The sequence below is a fragment of the Setaria italica genome, chromosome VIII, assembly GCF_000263155.2.
Source record: "Setaria italica strain Yugu1 chromosome VIII, Setaria_italica_v2.0, whole genome shotgun sequence".
Classification (NCBI taxonomy): Eukaryota; Viridiplantae; Streptophyta; class Magnoliopsida; order Poales; family Poaceae; genus Setaria; species Setaria italica.
This window is the reverse complement of record NC_028457.1, coordinates 8,315,353-8,333,580: the sequence shown is the minus strand read 5'-3', so window position 1 is coordinate 8,333,580 and position 18,228 is coordinate 8,315,353. Positions and strand designations below refer to the sequence as shown.

The following is an 18,228-nucleotide window of genomic DNA, read 5'->3' as shown; positions in this document are numbered from 1 at the left end:
GAAGAATTGAGAGTCAAAATAAATTTTATTCCGATATTTAATAAATGTAGGGTAGCGAAACATATCCTTCTAAATGGAGATGAGTAGATGACAAATCGAGGATTGTGAGTTCAATGCCTTAACCGGGGAGTTGCTATGATCTGATGATTCAATTGGTCAAATAACATACCCTTCTAAATAAAGAATTAAAGATGGTAAATTGAGAATTGCGATTTCGATGTTTAATTATTTGATGCAGCTCTGCTTTAGTCAGCGAGTTACAATCTCTGAAGATTCAATTCAATTGGGCAATGTTTACCGTTATTCAGTGCCATTCATTCATGGAAAATAAACCCCAAAATAGTATAAACATAAGACATCGGTCTCCTGCAATCATTTGTCACAACACACACCAACAAACACAACCATTTTACAATGTTTAATTTCTTTTCCTTTTTTTAGCATGTGTTTTCGCTTCGAAGTCTTACACCCAAAACTGCAGCAAAGGGGGCAAAAAAAAATGATCTTACAAAATGGCCGCAAACGTACTAGTCGCAAACCAGTAGCGCCCTGCTGGTTTTGAAGTACACAGCACATGCAGACACGTAACGGTCCATAAATTAGAAAGCCAACCTCCGAGGACAGACTTCTAAAAGGCAAGTCTCTCACCATATCTATCAACATGGCAAACAACAATCCATGCTTCTCGTCTGTCAATTTGCGCATTCAAATTCAAGGTTCAGATTCAGAAGCAGCCACAGTGGGCGCTGATGATTGCGGCTTCCCTCTGCCCATGGCGAATCCACGCGTGCCATCCGGCATGCGAGGACCTGGAGGCTGTTTGTTAGCTGCTGAGGGTTGCTGCGGCTGTGACTGTTGCTCATTCTTGACTTGGTGGCCAGATGGTGGGGTTCCAACCGGATGGGCACCGTTACGGTTGTTACCATGTTGACTGCTATTTTGGTGCTGCTGCTGCTGATTTTGGTGCTGTTGATTGTTGTTATATTGGTGGTAACCACGCCCTCGGCCTCTGCCACCACGCCCACGGCCTCTGCCACGTCCTCTTCCCATATCTCCAGTGCCATCCTCAGTCTGTACAAAATCAAAATGTTATCAGGCATGTGACAAAAAGAAACCCCTTTAGCAAGTTTTGGAGGTGGTACGCGACCAGACACACTAGTGAAAATCCACACACAAATTAAACCCTGTACAGTGCCAGAAATATTGCTCTCTTTACCAACCAACAATCCAAGGTACAGTGACAAGCAGGGATACAAAACAGTGGTAGCCTGCCAGTATACACAGATGTGATATTCCACGTGTATAAAACCGGTAAGCAGTAATAGCAAAGGTTCATTTTTTTTCATTTTTCCTTTTGGTGTCTAGGTTTTCAATCCTTAATAGCTAAGTACAAAGAATAAGCAATATTGGTGTTGCACCTAGTACCCATATTTCAAAATATGTTGGCATAGCCAGAGTATTACTTTGATTCTTTTTTCTCCTTCACTATTAGAATGAATGAGCCTAGAGAGTAAAAGGAACTCGTACCATGTGTTCTCCAGCTGCATCTGATAGTTGAGGTGCCTCTTCTAATTGTTTATCATTTCGTTGATCAGATGTCGAGACATTCTCCTCGTCACCATACCCATCAGCTTCATGACCACCCTTTTTCCCTTTACCTCCCTTTATCTGAACCCGAAAGAGCAGCCAACAATAAATTAGAGTCAAGACAATTGTTTGCTAAAAAAGGAAAAATAAAAAAATTATTGTGGACATGATTGTATCTGCAATATAAAAATGAGTTTAAAATAGCATAGTTAACATACACAAAATTTCAATTGATTACAACCTCTGAAGTTCACAAATTTTTTTCCTACAACGGAAGTTCTTTCTCACAGTTCAGTGTTTGAAATGAAATGGATTGTGATTAAACACTTTTGATGCATAAGTTTGTTTTGAAGAATACTTCCTCCTACGTCCATCCTTTTGCATGTGTTGGTGTATGGATTTATTTTTCCCGTATTAGTAGCTTTTATTCATTCTTAATATAGTGATGGGCAACTCTCCTACTTGTTTAAGAAAAAAGTCATGCAGTAAATTATATCCAGCAAAAAGTGGATAAATGATTGTAGCCATTATTGACACCAACACAAACTCCATTCTGCTAAAAATAAATGAAAACCGTTGTTTTGGTAAAAGGAAGGACTACATACACAGAGAGCATGCCAAACAACTCCCTTTTGAATTCATCTCACTCAAGTATGTAAATAAACAGTGCTCGCCAAATGCACTTTGCAGTGGACCCAACTAACTATGGTAAGAGGATAATATGAAATCAAAACAATGAATGCGTTCATCGTGGCTTTATGCCTAAACACCACACGATTTAAAAAATAAATCCAGTCTTAACACAGTTATTTCAATTACAATTAAGTATTAACACAGTAACACAACAAAATGTATATCATGAACTGCAGGAAAATTGTTCTATAATGCTAAGTACAGTTATTTCAATTACAATTAAGTATTAACACAGTAACACAACAAAATGTATATATCATGAACTGCAGGAGCTACTACAAAGTTTATCCTGTTGCAGAATTATCGAAAAATGTTGAAGATACATTGGATTTCATTCCTTTGAAGGAATTTAGAAGTTGTCACCTCACAATAAATTCTCTATGATTTTATAATTGGTAACAATATTCAACATTAGAACTCAAATTATCTGAGTGGAAGTTCATAAATTTTAACATTTTTCATATAAATTTATTTTATGCCAGTGCAAATGAATATTTTCCAAATAAATATAAGCAAAGGTTTTCAAACCCCCCTTATCAGAAAACTAATTGAAATTGACATGACTCCTAAGTTTAACACAGAAGCATGCTGATTAGGTGCTAAACAAGTCAAAATATTGCTTATATGGCATATGACCACAATTAACAAAATCACTGATAAGCTATAGCACAGAAGTTCAAGATAACTTTGTTTCTTCAAAAGCAGCATTTTCCTAAGAGTCTGGTCCTAGCTTTGGGCTTGACATTGTTGAGTGGCTTCTGTTCACTCATGTATATTCAAAAGCAACCTGTTTCTGGAAGCATCTGAGCCTTCAAAAACTGCTATACTGCTGTGTAACATTCGCTATATAGAAGAAAAATACATATGCTCCATTTGTAGTATGTCATCTTGAGATACTATTGCAATACTATCTTGACGTATGTATATGAAGTTGAAGTTGTACATCAATGCAACACCAAATCATCTCATGTGCAGTTGATAAAGTCAAAGAGATAATTACCATGCAAGTACTCAACAATCGTACTCTGAGCCCACTTCTCCAGTTCCTCTCATCATTAAGTTCTACAATCTGTACCACATGAAGCAATATAAAATAATGCATGTACGAAACAAATGTGTAAAAATGAGATAAAGATGCATACCGCTCTGGAAGCATCTTCCATAGTATCATACTCAACAAAAGCATGAAGCTGCCATCAAGGAAAAAAAATTATTTTGGCAAGACATAATTGCGCAAAAGGTGCATCATTGTATGACAAGACTATGACAAGCATGCATCTTAATATTCGATATGTTTAGCAATTTGAAGCATTGTTCTATCCCTGGTCAGTACGTAAGCTTGACACTTTGAGAAATATATTTAAAAAGAAAGGCAAATGAAAATTACATGAGAACTTTCCAGATTTTTGCCTTTTCTTTCTTTCTTTCTTTCTTTCTCATTTTTTCCATAGTATCATGATACATGGCACAAACTAAGACTTCATTTATGTTCCCAGCACAATATGTGTTGTGACATGTCAGGATGGAAGCTTGGTCTCCAATTTCCACAGCTTGCTCAAACTATGAAAGCCACAAAGAAAAGGGTTGTGCCTCAAATGCAAGGGCAAGGTGTTGTAATGACACTACACCATTAAGGCTTTCTAAAATCCCATTAAGCTATTACATATACATAGAAACATTACTACTTATTAGATGCTCGATTCTTTCCACTTTCCTAGGATGCAGGATTCAGGGAAGATTCAATGCACAGAATAGTTATTATTTACTAATAGCACTACAATTCGGTTCTTAGTAATTACCAAGAACAGGATGAGCAATTATTTTATTGGTAAAAAGCACATCTGGTTCTGATTCAATGGACACTATCAGAAACACCTATCCACAGTAAATAATAGAATTCAATTTCCAATACGAGACGATGCTTAAGCAGAAAAAGAAAAGGAAATTACTTTGTTGGCAAAAAACATATCTAGCTTGGCAGATCTGTTAGTAGCTGGACCGGTGCCGTTTGGAGTCTGAGGGTAGCAAGTCCGAATTGTCCTCACACTTGAACATGGCAAAAAATAAAAAATTAGAAATGCAGAATATGGTTCATCCAGTTTTCAAGACTGAAAGGTAAGTAGTGCCTTTTACATAGACCTACATTAATGCTTACCTGCCAGCAGCTGAAAAGAGCCTCATCAGATTCTGGTAACAATGGTCATCTGGAAGATTTTCTGCGACGACAATTCGGGCCTGCAACACAGAAGAGGTGTTCCTTATCTGACAGTCTACCATAGATTTTTTAGTAGAGAATACTATAGAATTAATATGGCAGTGCCATTCCATATATAAAGAGTTCCTAATCACCTGGAGTTCTTCTAAATCTGATTCTGTGAATGGCTGCTGGCGTTTTACTCTTGTCCCATCATCACTAACGACCTGTATATATGCCCAAATAATTAAAAATATTGCTGCTGCAGATAGAATTAATATCGATTTGAAGGGAAACATAAGCAACAGTGAGTGTATGATGCCACTAATCTTATGCCTACCATCAATGAAGGATTGAGCGAACAAAGAAACAGAACAAAATAATCTATGCTAGTATCAGGTGTAACTATCAATTTGATTGTCATGGAACTCACAAGTTTTGATGAAGTCCGAAGAGCAGAAGCAAGCATGGAATTACTTTGAACCAAAGCCTTGATTTTCTTAAAGCCACCAACAACTGATATTGGCACTGCATTGAGTGAGAAAGTGCGTCAGTATTTTAGAATAAATATAGTCTATGTCTATATTCACTTTGGAACCCTACTTTGATTACCATCACCTTAAGGTAGCAAGACCTCAATGGCTCAAACATGACTTGGTTTCTAAATTCTAATTATGGAAAGAAAGCTATAAATTTTAAATATCAAACATTTTCTATTCCAAAGAAAACTTGTACATTCAACACCAGATGGTGATTTGATACTTCATATTCCACATTTCAATGAAATAACTTCAAAAGCAAGCATACAACTCACCATATCCTTCAGGGTCCTTCGAAATAAACCTCATCAAATGTTCAGTAGTTGCTAGGTTTATATCACTGAAATAATACTCCACCTACAAGGTCAGATTTCATGAAATTAGTAAATACAGAAATAAAAAATAACATACCGTAAGATACTACTTTGCCTTTAACTGGATTTTCCAGATTACTACCAATCACAAAGGCTGTGGATCTCGGATAAAAAATTTAAAAGTAATCTCTCTCTGAACTACAAATATTAAATGAAGCACTGACAGACTGGAACCAGAGAGCATCAAGCATTGAACAAACAGAAGAATACACAATTCAACTTAGGGGGTGTTTGGATCCCCAGGCTAAACTTTAGTCCCTATCATATCGAATGTTTAGATACTAATTAGGAGTATTAAACATAGATTATTTACAAAACCCATTGCACAGATGGAGGCTAAACAACGAGACGAATCTATTAAGCCTAATTAGTCCATGATTTGACAATGTGCTGCTACAGTAACCATTTGCTAATGATGGATTAATTAGGCTTAATAGATTCGTCTCGCCGTTCAGCCTCCATCTGTGTAATTAGTTTTATAATTAACTCATATTTAGTCCTCCTAATTAGCCTCCGAATATTTGATGTGACACGGAGCCTCCGAATATTTGATGTGACACGGACTAAACTTTAGCTCCAGGATCCAAACACCCCCTTACTTATACTTTACTCAATACGCACTAAGAACCTGTTTAATTGACATGATCGTACCAAAGGATCTTCCAGTATAATTACATTGCATTTCATGAAACAACCATTTGCTAAATTAAGCATGTGAACAACCTTTTCTTTTCAATCTGAAGTGGCCAAGATGACTGCTATAATATTTTTACAGCAGAATTATGCATGACAAGAGCAGTTGTTGCTTATGACAAATAGTAAAGCAAAAAAATGAAAGTAATATATAACACAAAATCATGGAAACAACTGATATAATGCTAATTAGCTAATACCAAATATGATTCTGCTCAAGTAACACAATGAAAGAATTAGAGCTCTAATGCCTAGAAAATATAACTCAGTGAAATAAGACTGCATAGTACATTTTCTGAGAAGTGAGCATTTATTGGCTGCTAATACATCATATCATTCTTTATCCTCACGAATATTTTTCTGATAAGTATGCATTTATTGTCCAGCCACCAGCCCACCACTACTGACAAGTCATGTATTTGGGTGCATTTATTTGCTGCTAATACACATAAACAAATATAAGGCGCGGTTTTACGTAAATCATACTTTGACCGATAATTTCTCTTGCAATATGTATTCAGGTAACAAAAGTTAGATCATAGGAAAATATATTCAGGTAAGAGCTTGTAGTTCAATCTGAACAATGCTGTTTAAAGTGGCCTGCAACCTTTTTAAGCAACCCAAATGCATCTAAAGTAGCCTAGCAGTTCCAGGATATCTGAGCTTACAAGATGAAGCAAATTCCATTTCTAATGTGGTTGGCTGTTATGGAACTGGGTAGCACATCGAGTGAAGAGAGGAACATCTAAAGTGGTCCAAAGAGCAGATAGCTCCTGTGAGACTACAAAAATCGCAAACTGAACAAATTTCGCTCCTGATCTAGTGATCTAATTGGGCCTACCGAAGTAGGCAGCACAAGGAACTACGGAGAGGAGCACCCACCCTCCTGCTTCCACCACTCAGCAGCATGGGATGTGTTAGGTACTTAGGTTCTAATGGGAGTAGATACCACAACTACAGAGCATACTCTAAAACATGAATGTCAAGTAGTTTTGCCACTAACATGCGTTAAAAGGAATAAAAATGCCGATCCTCTGTCACAGGCCTGGCTGCATGGGCTGGCAGGCCATGGGCCGGCTCAGCCCAGCTGACCCAGAGCACGGCAGCAGCCAGCAACGCAAGGACAACCGCCGCCAGCAGAACGGGTGTGAGTGCCCTTTCCTTTTTCTTCATGAAGTCAGCCCTGCCCGAAGGTTATCTTTCGGAATCATGGGCTGGCTTCGTTAGGAAAGTTGAAATTGTTCAAGTTTGTTTAGGCAAGAGTGGTACAATCTATAAGGATTCCATCTATTGGTTACTTGGGAGCCAAGTGCAACGAGAGGTGATGCACCCTTTTTGGATCAAGCAAGAAAAAGGACAAAAGAGGTTCAATCTCATCTCATGCTACCCCCCCCCCCCCCCCCAATGCGCATGTTCCGTCACCCCCTTTGCCTCTATGCCTTAGCACCACCACGTCCCTTCCCCGCACATGACATCACCACCCACCATTGCCGGTGACACCGAGTCGCCGGCAATCGCTTCCACTGCCTCACCCATTCACCACATGCAGCTACAGTCTTCATCCCACCCTGTCCACCAGTATCACCCCTGACCCTGGACCTTGAAGAATCAATCCATTATTAAATATTAGGGAACCCCACCAATTTTTCCTCCATCATTATTACTCAACCAAAGGATTAGTTATCTAACATCTTAACCCATCAAAATGTACTCCATCCTTACAGATAATAAATTTGAGAAGTTAGATTGCTTGCAGATCCATTCCATCCGGTGCAAATCCTTTTCAACTAAACTGCTTGCACTGCACAGAGGACTAGAAAGCTCCGTCAGTAATCTTACTATAACTATAAGAGCATCCAGCTAACCATAGCAACAAATGCCTTCTCATTCAATTACAAGTTAGATTAGTAGCAGCTCCACTCCACCTCAATTAAACACCACGTGCACAACGCAGCTGGTACACAACCGTCACTACGAGCCTATAAGAGCATGCAGCTCAATCTGAGCAATGCTTTGCCTTTTCAATCAACCCAAATTCAGGCCTAACAGTTCCAGCATCTCTGAGACTAGAAGATGTAGCAAATTTCACTCCTAATGTTATTGCGCCTATGGAAGTGGGCAGCACATCGAGCAACAGAGAGAAGCATCTAAAGTTAGCTAGAAAGCTAGCAGCTTCTACGAGACTAAAAAAATTGAGGAAACTCCGTCCCTGATCTAGGCCTATCGAATCAAGCAGAGGAGCATCAACCCACCTGCTTCCTGATCTTGTGCACCGGGTCGTCGAAGCCCACGTCCCTCGCCGGCGACTCGGCGTCGACCTCCTGCTCCGCCCCTGCGGCGGCGCCGGGGGGACCGCCGAACCTGGCACCACCACCAGCAACCGCCGCCGCGTAGTACTCGAACGGCGGCGGCGGGGGCGGCGGCCCCGCGACGAAGAACGCCGCGGGGGGAGGCGGTGGGAACAGGCGCACTACCGCCTGCGGCGGCGGCGGCTGTGGGGGCGCCGCCGCCGCCGCGCGCGGAACGAACTCCGGCGCCTGCGCGTTGAGGCGGCTGGCGGAGCCGCTCCGCGGAAGCCCCCCCGCCGGCCGCTCCTCCTCCGCCGCCGGCCCCGAACCACCATGTTCCATCGGGAGGCTATGGTTTCCGCGCCACCAACGATCAGCAGCGGCCGCGGTGGTAGTAGCAACAACTAGGAGCTAGCAGCTCGAGCATAGATACAGCGAGCAAGGTCAGCTGGTTAGGGTAGCGGCGCGGCGGAGAAGGGGAGGGTTTCTCGGAGCTCGCGCGCGCGCCGGCGAGGTCGGGTGTTTATAGGCGCAGGGTTTTTTTTTTTTTGGCTTCCCCGGGGAGATCGGGACTGCCACTGGTCGGCGCCGCGGCGCTCCGCCTCCTCCGATCGGAGCGGGAGGGAGGTGGACTGTCCGGGGGCGCGTGGACACGGTGCATGGTGCGGTGGGTCTGTCATGTGTTGGTGTTGGGATGTGGGTTGCGGCGTGCGGTGTATGGACGCGGTGTACGGGAGGTGGGGGGGAGGGGAGGGGACTGAGGTTGACTAGGGTGTGGGGCCCGGAGGAGAGGGAGAGAGGTGGCAGCAGCAGGGTGGATTGGATCGAGGCGGACCGCACCCGTGGCTGTCGTGTCCGTTAGTATGATATTGATCCCTGCCGCGTGCGCGCTATAGTTCTTTTTTTCCTGCTGTACTTGGCCTGGAAATGGTGAAAGCTTGGGAAATTTGCATCAGCCACAGGACGAGGTTTAGGTTTTTTTTGGATTTAAAATTTATGATATACTCCGTACGTGGTCGTTTTGATTTTTCAAAATTTATAGTTCTTTTATTCATCTGGATATAAGTTATGTCAAGATTTATAATAAAATCTATGAATTAAAAAAATCAAAATGACCTATAATTTCAAACAAATAGAGTACTAAGGATGAGGTTAAATAGATGCTTGATACTAATCAATCATTATGAGGTGGCACATGGCAACAAAAGGATGTCCAAGATGAAGGAAAAAAAGGTACATAAGGAAGCGGACAAGATGTAGAAGAATATGAAAATGGTAGAAACTGAAAATGAGACGAGCTCGATCAATCTCATTGTTTTTAGGCTTGGACTTGCTAAAGCGTCGAGTCAAGCTCGATTCCATTCTCAGGATCGTCCGAGCCTACAACTAAGCTCAAGTTTCTTTTTTTGCTTGTAATTATGTGGATATCAAGTCAAGCTTAAAAGCAAATCAAACACAAGTAGTTCACGAGCCTAAAGAAATCGATCATAAACTTAGTTAATTAAAAATTACTATAGTACTAGACTTGAGTCATTGTCTTGTTTGTAGACTTGGAGAAATTAGACAATATACAAAGAAAATTAAAATACACCTCACAGAGTCACATATATTAGTAAAAGCAGGAGCTTACCAAAGCTTTCAAATCTCAAAGCTCAAAAATCTTAGAACTTTGGGGACAAGGGTGAGCTTGGCTCATTTAGAACTCGAGTTGATATTGAAACAAGTCAAAAACAAGCCGAGCACAAAGTAGATCATGAGCCTCCACCCTTTTTCGACATTTTTTGGTAAGGTTAAGCTGGGATCATTTAGAAGTAGCCAAAAGTTGCATGTTTAATTGAGTGCTAGGAAAGTCTTACCAATTTTGGTGAGCCCATAATATTTGACTTGCATTTCTAGGATATTTTTTACATTCAGGTGTCAAACTACATTAATTAAGGCCAGTCTCAATGGAAGTGTCATGGAATTTCATAGGAATTAAATCACATGCCACATCAACAAAACTGCTGACTTGACTGGTTAATTATGAGGAGAGAGGAGAAGGGAGTTTCATCCCCATGAAATCCACTTGGCACATTTACCAAGTCCCATGAAACTTGCACTGAGCATGTTATGGTTTCATGACATGACAAATTTGATCATAACATCATGTTAAAAATAAATGATGCATATAATTATCTATGAAATTGTGCAATGAAACATTGAAAGTGATATCTTTATTTCGTTGAAAAGCTGATATGATACTTTTTTTTAAGTAAGAGTGCGCTGAAACTATACATCGGCGTTAAAGGTGCAGCGGGGCTGCGCACAAGCGAGCATTTTGTTAGCCCTGTTTTGGCTTGTCCGCCTGCAAAGAAAAAAAATGCATTTGCGTGGCAGCGTGAGAGGGGCATTGGTGGCAAGAGGTCAAACTGGGCCGAGAACAAAGTAGCCTACCATGCGTCCACGCTGACCACTCCGAGACTCACCACATCCATGGATGATAATCCCTCTCGCCGGCCTCATACGCAATGATACTTCAAAAGATGGCTTTATAAAATCTTTATTCCTTATTATTCTTTCAGAAAAAAAGAAGAAGCTGATCCTTATTTAAGTCCTTTGATGGCAAGATTTGACCGTTCGATCACAGATCAATGGTTGGCGATGATCTGCTGCGCCTCGGTCTCGTACTTGAAGCCGTAGCTGCTCTTCTTGGAGCTGTCCGCCGACCAGATGAAGAGCCCCGGCAGCTTGTTCTGCCGCTGCAGCTCCTTGGCGGCGCTGACGCCGAGGTCCGGCGAGATCAGCCCGGTGACGTTGCCGGTCTTGAAGCTGGCGAGGACCTTGGCCCCCGGGTAGTTGCCCACCTGCTCGTCGTAGAACCTCACGTACTGGGCGACGTCGGTGTTGTCGCCGTAGCCGTAGAACTGGAAGTTGACGTAGTCGATCACGCCGGAGTACTTGCTCCACAGCGGCTTGTAGTACCTCTGGATCTCCGTGTCCGCGAACGGCGCGATGGAGGTGGCGATGTTGGGCATCCTCTTCTTCAGCTCCGTCAGGAGCCGGCCGACGCACTCGACGAACGTGCCCACGTCGGCGCCGGCGGCGAAGTGCTCGTAGTCGACGTCGACGCCGTCTAGCCTGTAGGTGTTGATGATGCCCGTGAGCGACGACACCGCGTTGGCCACCCACGAGTCGACGGAGGTCGGGGTGAAGACGGCCTTGACGACGTCCTGCACGCTGTCGCCGCCGAGCCCCGCCATGACGGCGACGTTCGGGTGCGCGGCCTTGATGGCGGCCACGGCGGCCGGGGACAGGCTGCCCGTGTCCCAGAACGGGCTGAACACGCCGTTGGTCGGCGCCGGCGTCGGCTGCTGGTTCACCGGGGTGTAGTCGATGGCGAAGGAGAGGATGAAGTGGAAGCTGACGAAGGCGTTGATGGGCACGTCGGAGAACTGCACGCCGGTGAACTGCGCGCCGATGTACTCCCGGAACAGGTAGCCGTTCGTCATGGCTGACAAAGAAGATGACCTCTGATTATCGTCTCTGTCTCGAAGCAGCTATATTATGCAGTGCCGTGCACACATCAATGGAGGACGCGAGGTGGCATATATATAGTGGTTGTACATGCATGTTTGACTCTGGTAGTTGCCAGCAGGCGAGCAGATCAGAGAAGAAACAAGCCAAAGCCATGCCGCCATGTTCTAGAAAATTGGGAATCTGGGATTTTTCTCGCTGCAATATTTAAGGAATGGGTCAACTTTGGCTGCTAGGCCATAGAATTCCACTGAACCTTCTGACTACGGCTGGGTATCTGACTGTGTAATAACTCACATGACTTCTTTAGAGATATATTTCTTTTAGTATGCTAACGTAAACTTAAAAGAAATGAGAACACTGGACACCGGTGGTTTATGTGTTTTCTCACGGTCTCTGCGAAGTAAGTTACTTGTTAGTAAGGATCATGTATCGCTGCTATAGAAAATATCATCACCACCGCTTTTCAGCCATCCGACGGTAATAAGTTCTCACCGTCGGTTTTTTATATGATCCGACGGTGAAAACTAAAACCGGCGGTGACCATATACCATCACTGCCGGTTCCAATTACGAGTCGGCTCATATTTGGAACCGACAGTGATGCCCTAAGGTTCGGACCTGAAAAGTTTATCCACCTCCATTCATATATAGCACCTCACGTCCGCCTTATCCACTCACGAGCACTCCTCTCTTCCTCACACGGTCACGCCCGCCTTATCCTCTCGTCTCTCCCTCACGTCCTCTCTCTCCCCGCGTCCTTTCTCTCCGCCCCCTCTCTCTTCCTCTCTCTACCTTCCCTCTCACGGCGGTGCGGTAGCGGCCGCGGCCGAAGGTGCCCTCCCCCCTCCGCTCGCTCCTCACTAGTATGGAGGGAGCGGCGCCGCCGATGGAGGGACGACCGGTGGTGACGGGGTGAGGGGCGGCCGACGGCGCGATGAGGTCACGCAACGGGTGAGAGGCAGCTGGCGGCAACGGCACGGTGTGTGAGCTCTCTCCCCCCCTCCCCCTCTCTTCGATGCTCTGGTGTGCAAACCGCGCGGTGGGGCTCCAGCGGGGTGCACCGGCCGAATCGGATGCGGCCGGCCGGATCCGGTGGGGTGTGGCCAGCCCAGCGGGTGGAATTTCTTCTTTTTATTTTTTTAATAACTATCACCGCCGGTTCTAGATCTGGCAGTGATGGTTCCCTATCACCGCCGACCTTTTGCCGACGAAATCAAAACTGGCGGTGATGCTGGATTTGAATGTTTGCGTAGTAGTGTATCCTCAAGGATCAGTTGACAGGTTGTGTTGAGATCTTATCAATCCTGTTTACTTCGGAGCCGATGCGTTGACACCACCAGTGATGTGATCTAACAACAATAATTACTTCCTCCATCCCAAAATACTACTTCCTCCGTTTCAAATTGTAGATTATTATGTCTAGATACATAGCAAAATCTATGTATCTAGAAAAAGGAAAATGACCTACAATTTGGAACAAAGGGGATATTCGTATTGACTTTTCTAGATGCATAACTTTTGCCATATATCTAGACATAGTATATATCTAGGTGATATCAAAAGCTATATGTACTTAGAAAATCCAAAACAAATAGTTATTTGGGACGAATGGATTACATAATAAAGCAGTATTATATTACTCGTTCAACTCATTCTGAAATTGGACAATATGAGAAAATGGTACAAAAATATTGTTCCCATGTTGGGGCATGTTGATTCCAGGAAAACAAATGCTATTTAAATTTTTGATATTCGAATACTCATAAATTTTCATCTAAAAAATAGAAATATTTAGATAATGGGACCACAACTTTATAATTAAAAAGCTAATCATATATGGTGAAAAATTGCAGACTTTACTGTGTGCCGGGATTTGACGTGGGTAGGTGAATTGACCGGAATCAAAATTACCCTATAAAAGCTGCTCAAGGGTTTGCTTCTACCAGATTCTGCATGCATATTTTACATTTCTGCTCATCGTCCTTCTAGATAGCAGCGAGCGGGCATGAAAGACATTTATCTAACAAACAACCATACAATCGGATTTTTAGATTCAAACAATACCATCCAGATTTTCCAGATCCTGAAAATCCATCCAGAATCTAGCTAGCTTTTTAAAATCCACACAACCTGATTCAAGCGGGCCTAGCTTTACATGCACAGCTAGCGCTGGATTCTCGGCAAATAATTACTACGGATCCGGATGCGCTCCTTATAGCTTAGCTCGACGAGGCGGACCTATTGTGGATGCACGGAGGCGAGCTACGTACGTGCGTGTACGAAGTACGAACGCGTGCCGCGTGTCGACTTCCACCGCCAGTGGCTGACCTGCGGTGTTCCGCAAGCCGCCGGCGATCGATGACCTCACCCGGGTCACATGCATCCGGCCGATGACCTGCGTGGCCGACGACGCCCTAGCTCATCACGTGAACGTACGTACTGCATGGGATAAGCTCGTAGCAGTACAAGTAGAGCCCGGCTGGCGGCCGCCGCTGGCTTCAAGGAGCGCTCTTGATCGATGAAACAACACGCCGGCCGGCCGGCCGGGGAGAATTCAACATCGGAGGCTCTGCGCGAGCTTTGCGCCGAGAGACGCGCGCGCCGGGTCGCATGGCAAAGTCTTCTTCTTTCGGCGCCGGCCGCGTGGAAGGACGCGTGGGGCTCCTCCTCCAGTCCTCCAGCTATTACCCCGGCCCGGCGGCTCTAATAAGGTGATTTCTGTCGTGTGTGCGAGGGCAGCAGCGTAGCAACCGGGACTGCGCATGTGTGCTGTTTCGCATACGCAACAAGCCAACTTTGCCGGAGTAACACTCCATCATCTGACATTGACACGTGGACTTCTGATTTATTGTCCTAAGTTGATCAACTATACAAATTAATTAAAGCCTGATCAAGTTTATATAGTGACAAGTATTAACTAGCATCTATGCAACATTATTAGAAAAAGTGAAGTATGAAAATATATTTCATAATAGATCGAATCATTTTAATTTTATACCATAAATATTAATTATTAGCCTTTTCTATATACAATCTTGGTCCGACCTATAATTGTCTGGCTCGGAACAAACCACAAATCCTTACGTTTGTAGACGGAGAAAGTTGAGATGTGTATGCGGTGGTCCCGTCGTGTCGATCCCTGTTGCACATACACTCGGGGGCATATGCATATGGGATGGCATGTCTCAATAATGGTATATCCACTATCCCCCCAAGTTGCAGCAGAAAGGATTGCTCCTGGGCTATATAAGTCGCTCTCGACGCTCAAGTTCTGATCTCCTTCGACTTTTGTCTAGGCAGATATTTGTATGCTTGCTAGCTAGTCTACGCATATGGAGGTCGGCAATATGCAAGGTCACTGTTTCCAAATGGGTATCCTTTTTCCACGACAATTCAAAGGGAAAATGTGCAAGTCTGCAATGCTAGACACTAACGATTTTTCATTAAGAAGAAGAAATAGACACTCAAATTTGAGTTAAAAGGACTCGAACCTAGATGGGGTTAGAGTGCACGACCACACCTCCCAAGCTCGACTCACTTCCTACTTGCAAAAGGTCCACATGCTCACCATCTATACAGAACGGATGCAGTAACCCACTGAACCTAAAAATTGAGACCACTTGACCCTCTTGTGGTTGTACATGGTCTTTTTATTTGCCAGTGCGGTGGCAACGATCAGGACGTCTCGGATAAGTGAACAATAATCAGAGAAAAGCTCATTTGGTCGATCGTTTGTCAATTGATATCATCAAAAACGGCGTGCCACATATATAAATATTCATATAAAAATGAGAAATATAATTTTATAATAAATATCCTTCAACTATTGATTATATATTTAAAATACATTTTTGGCATTATTGTATTTTTCTTTTTCCATAGTGTGTTCATCAAATATCCTTTTAGCATATCCGTTATGCAAAGTCGTCGTTGGCAGATAATATGGACTTATTCCTTGTTAACGTGACAGAGCACTGGTACTGACTAGAAAATTAGTGTTTCACGGACATGACATGACTTTGGTAATTCGCTGCACGCATCCATGCAGACGATCAGAAGCAAAACACGACGCCTATAAATCTGCCCCCTCGCCTCCTCCATCGATGTGTGCACGGCACTACCTTTGCTTGCTTCAAGACACAGCAAGTCAGCAACCGGAGCTCATCTCGATCTCGGTCAGCCATGACGAACGGCTACCTCTTCCGGGAGTACATCGGCGCGCAGTTCACCGGCGTGCGGTTCTCCGACGTGCCCATCAACGCCTTCGTCAGCTTCCACTTCATCCTCTCCTTCGCCATCGACTACACACCGGTGAACCAGCAGCCCACACCGGTGCCGACGAACGGCGTGTTCAGCCCGTTCTGGGACACGGGCAATCTGTCCCCCGCCGCCGTGGCCTCCATCAAGGCCGCGCACCCGAACGTCGCCGTCATGGTGGGTATCGGCGGCGACAGCGTGCAGGACATCACCAAGGCCGTCTTCACCCCGACGTCCATCAACTCGTGGGTGGCCAACGCCGCGACGTCGCTCACGAACATCATCAACACGTACGAGCTCGACGGCGTCGACGTCGACTACGAGCACTTCGCCGCCGGCGCCGACGTGAACACCTTCGTCGAGTGCATGGGCCGCCTCCTGACGCAGCTGAAGGCGAACATGCCGTGGATCACGACCTCCATAGCGCCGTTTGAGGACCCGACGATCCAGAGGTACTACCAGCCGCTGTGGCGCAAGTACAACGGCGTGATCGACTACGTCAACTTCCAGTTCTACGGCTACGGCGACAACACCGACGTCCCCTTGTACGTCCAGTTCTACGACCAGCAGTCGGCGAACTACCCCGGCGGCAAGGTCCTCGCCAGCTTCATGACCGGGAACACGACCGGGCTGATCTCGCCGGACCTCGGCATCAACGCGGCCAAGGAGCTGCAGCGGCAGAACAAGCTGCCGGGGCTCTTCATCTGGTCAGCGGACAGCTCCAAGAAGAGCAGCTACGGCTTCAAGTACGAGATCCAGGGGCAGCAGATCATTGCCAACCATTGATCTGTGATCGGATGGCGCCTCTACTCTGCTGCCTATGGATGGACACACTCACACAAAATATTTAATAGTAAGGAATAATCACGCCTCTACGCCTACGTGCGCTGGCGGTGTTGCTGTGGTATGAATGAATAAAGCGAACAAAGGTTGTGTTTCCAAGCCTAAATCATATGGATCAATTTTATATGCTAATTTTTCCAAAGGTTGGCAATTTGCAAGCGAGAAAATTCACCCATAATTAGCATACAAATTTTCTCATAAGAAATGCATGATATTTTCCCAACTAATTATTTAATACCATACCATGGTTGAGAAAGATATTTTGTATTGGCATATGAATTGAATAGAGTCCTTTTTCTACTATATACATATTCTTGCCTCGTCTTGCCCCCATACTCTAGAACATTTTAAGATACACATCTTTGAGCTCACATTCTAAAACAAACGTATTCTTTCTTGAAAAAAAATTATATCTAACAAAATGACTATAGAGAAACTTTCCAAAGAAAGGCATATATTTCACAAATGGATTGATGAATAAAGCGCTTGCAGTCTTCCTCAACAAACTTAGATTGTAGAGGCAAAAAAATATTGATAAATATATGAAGTTATTTTTTTATTATTATCTATATCTTTTACCTTACGATATGTTCTTCGGTCAATATTTGTTTGGACAGAAGCATATGTGAGAAACCAAAAATGTCTAGCATCAAAAATTTATTTTTTCATTACAAGTATGGCTATTGAGCAAACCATGAGAATAGAGATCAAGTGACATGCACCCTTTGAGATATCATGGTTTGTGGAGGGATTAAAAGGCTGAAGCAGTACTTGGCAAGTGGCTATGGTCTATGGAGATGTAAAAATGTGTGCGAGGACCACTATTGCAATTAAAAAAGAGATGAGAGATTACTTGTAGGGAAACATGAGGAGAATGCCATTGTTCCTAGAAGATAATGAGCAACAAGAGTAGAAAAATGATGTAGTAGTGGTGGAAGCACTGAATATGTTCAAGTGGAATCAAGTTCTCCTGCATCTCAAGTTTCTTGGGTACAGCCAAGTTCAGGGATTGCAGCCAAACAAAATCATGCATCCTATTTATTCAAAGTTCCTGCAAGCAATATTAAGGTGAAATAGTAGTCAATTATTGAATTTCTTCCGAAAACATCTGAAGAAGTAGTTGATGAGAGGCATAAAGGGATTTCTCAACCCACAATTGAAGCGTCCCCACATAAGTAGAGACTTAAATGTGATACAAATATCAGTCCTAGGAGGCTGATAGCACATTTATTCGACAGATAATTC

The 18,228-nt window shown here is 43.8% G+C and overlaps 3 protein-coding genes across 3 annotated transcripts; 1 reads left to right on the top strand and 2 right to left on the bottom strand.

Moving 5' to 3' along the window:
• Nucleotides 1-317: 317 nt before the first annotated feature.
• On the bottom strand, nucleotides 318-8,949 carry LOC101765503 (la-related protein 6B). Its single transcript, XM_004978910.3, has 10 exons — nucleotides 8,333-8,949; nucleotides 5,289-5,370; nucleotides 4,908-5,002; nucleotides 4,630-4,701; nucleotides 4,436-4,515; nucleotides 4,230-4,326; nucleotides 3,423-3,470; nucleotides 3,281-3,349; nucleotides 1,528-1,668; nucleotides 318-1,071 (listed from the first exon to the last, which is right to left on the bottom strand). The coding sequence occupies exons 1-10, from the start codon at nucleotides 8,708-8,710 to the stop codon at nucleotides 712-714; spliced, it is 1,422 nt and encodes a 473-aa protein (XP_004978967.1). The 5' UTR covers nucleotides 8,711-8,949; the 3' UTR covers nucleotides 318-711.
• Nucleotides 8,950-10,876: 1,927 nt separating this feature from the next.
• Nucleotides 10,877-11,916, bottom strand: LOC101765914 (chitinase 2). The gene has a single exon (XM_004978911.2). The coding sequence runs from the start codon at nucleotides 11,854-11,856 to the stop codon at nucleotides 10,996-10,998; it is 861 nt and encodes a 286-aa protein (XP_004978968.1). The 5' UTR covers nucleotides 11,857-11,916; the 3' UTR covers nucleotides 10,877-10,995.
• Nucleotides 11,917-15,994: 4,078 nt separating this feature from the next.
• Nucleotides 15,995-17,126, top strand: LOC101765106 (chitinase 2). The gene has a single exon (XM_004978909.2). It carries the CDS (start codon nucleotides 16,066-16,068, stop codon nucleotides 16,924-16,926), a length of 861 nt encoding a protein of 286 aa, XP_004978966.1. The 5' UTR covers nucleotides 15,995-16,065; the 3' UTR covers nucleotides 16,927-17,126.
• Nucleotides 17,127-18,228: the final 1,102 nt, after the last annotated feature.

Bases quoted from the DNA above. Each gene is read 5' to 3' on its own strand.
- LOC101765503 (XM_004978910.3), bottom strand. From the start codon at position 8,710: ATGGAACATGGTGGTTCGGGGCCGGCGGCGGAGGAGGAGCGGCCGGCG. The intron at 4,516-4,629 runs GTGATTAGGAAC...TCTGTGTTGCAG, and splicing joins CAGATTTAGAAGAACTCCAG to GCCCGAATTGTCGTCGCAGA. The intron at 1,072-1,527 runs GTACGAGTTCCT...GATTTTGTACAG, and splicing joins ATGCAGCTGGAGAACACATG to ACTGAGGATGGCACTGGAGA.
- LOC101765914 (XM_004978911.2), bottom strand. From the start codon at position 11,856: ATGACGAACGGCTACCTGTTCCGGGAGTACATCGGCGCGCAGTTCACC.
- LOC101765106 (XM_004978909.2), top strand. From the start codon at position 16,066: ATGACGAACGGCTACCTCTTCCGGGAGTACATCGGCGCGCAGTTCACC.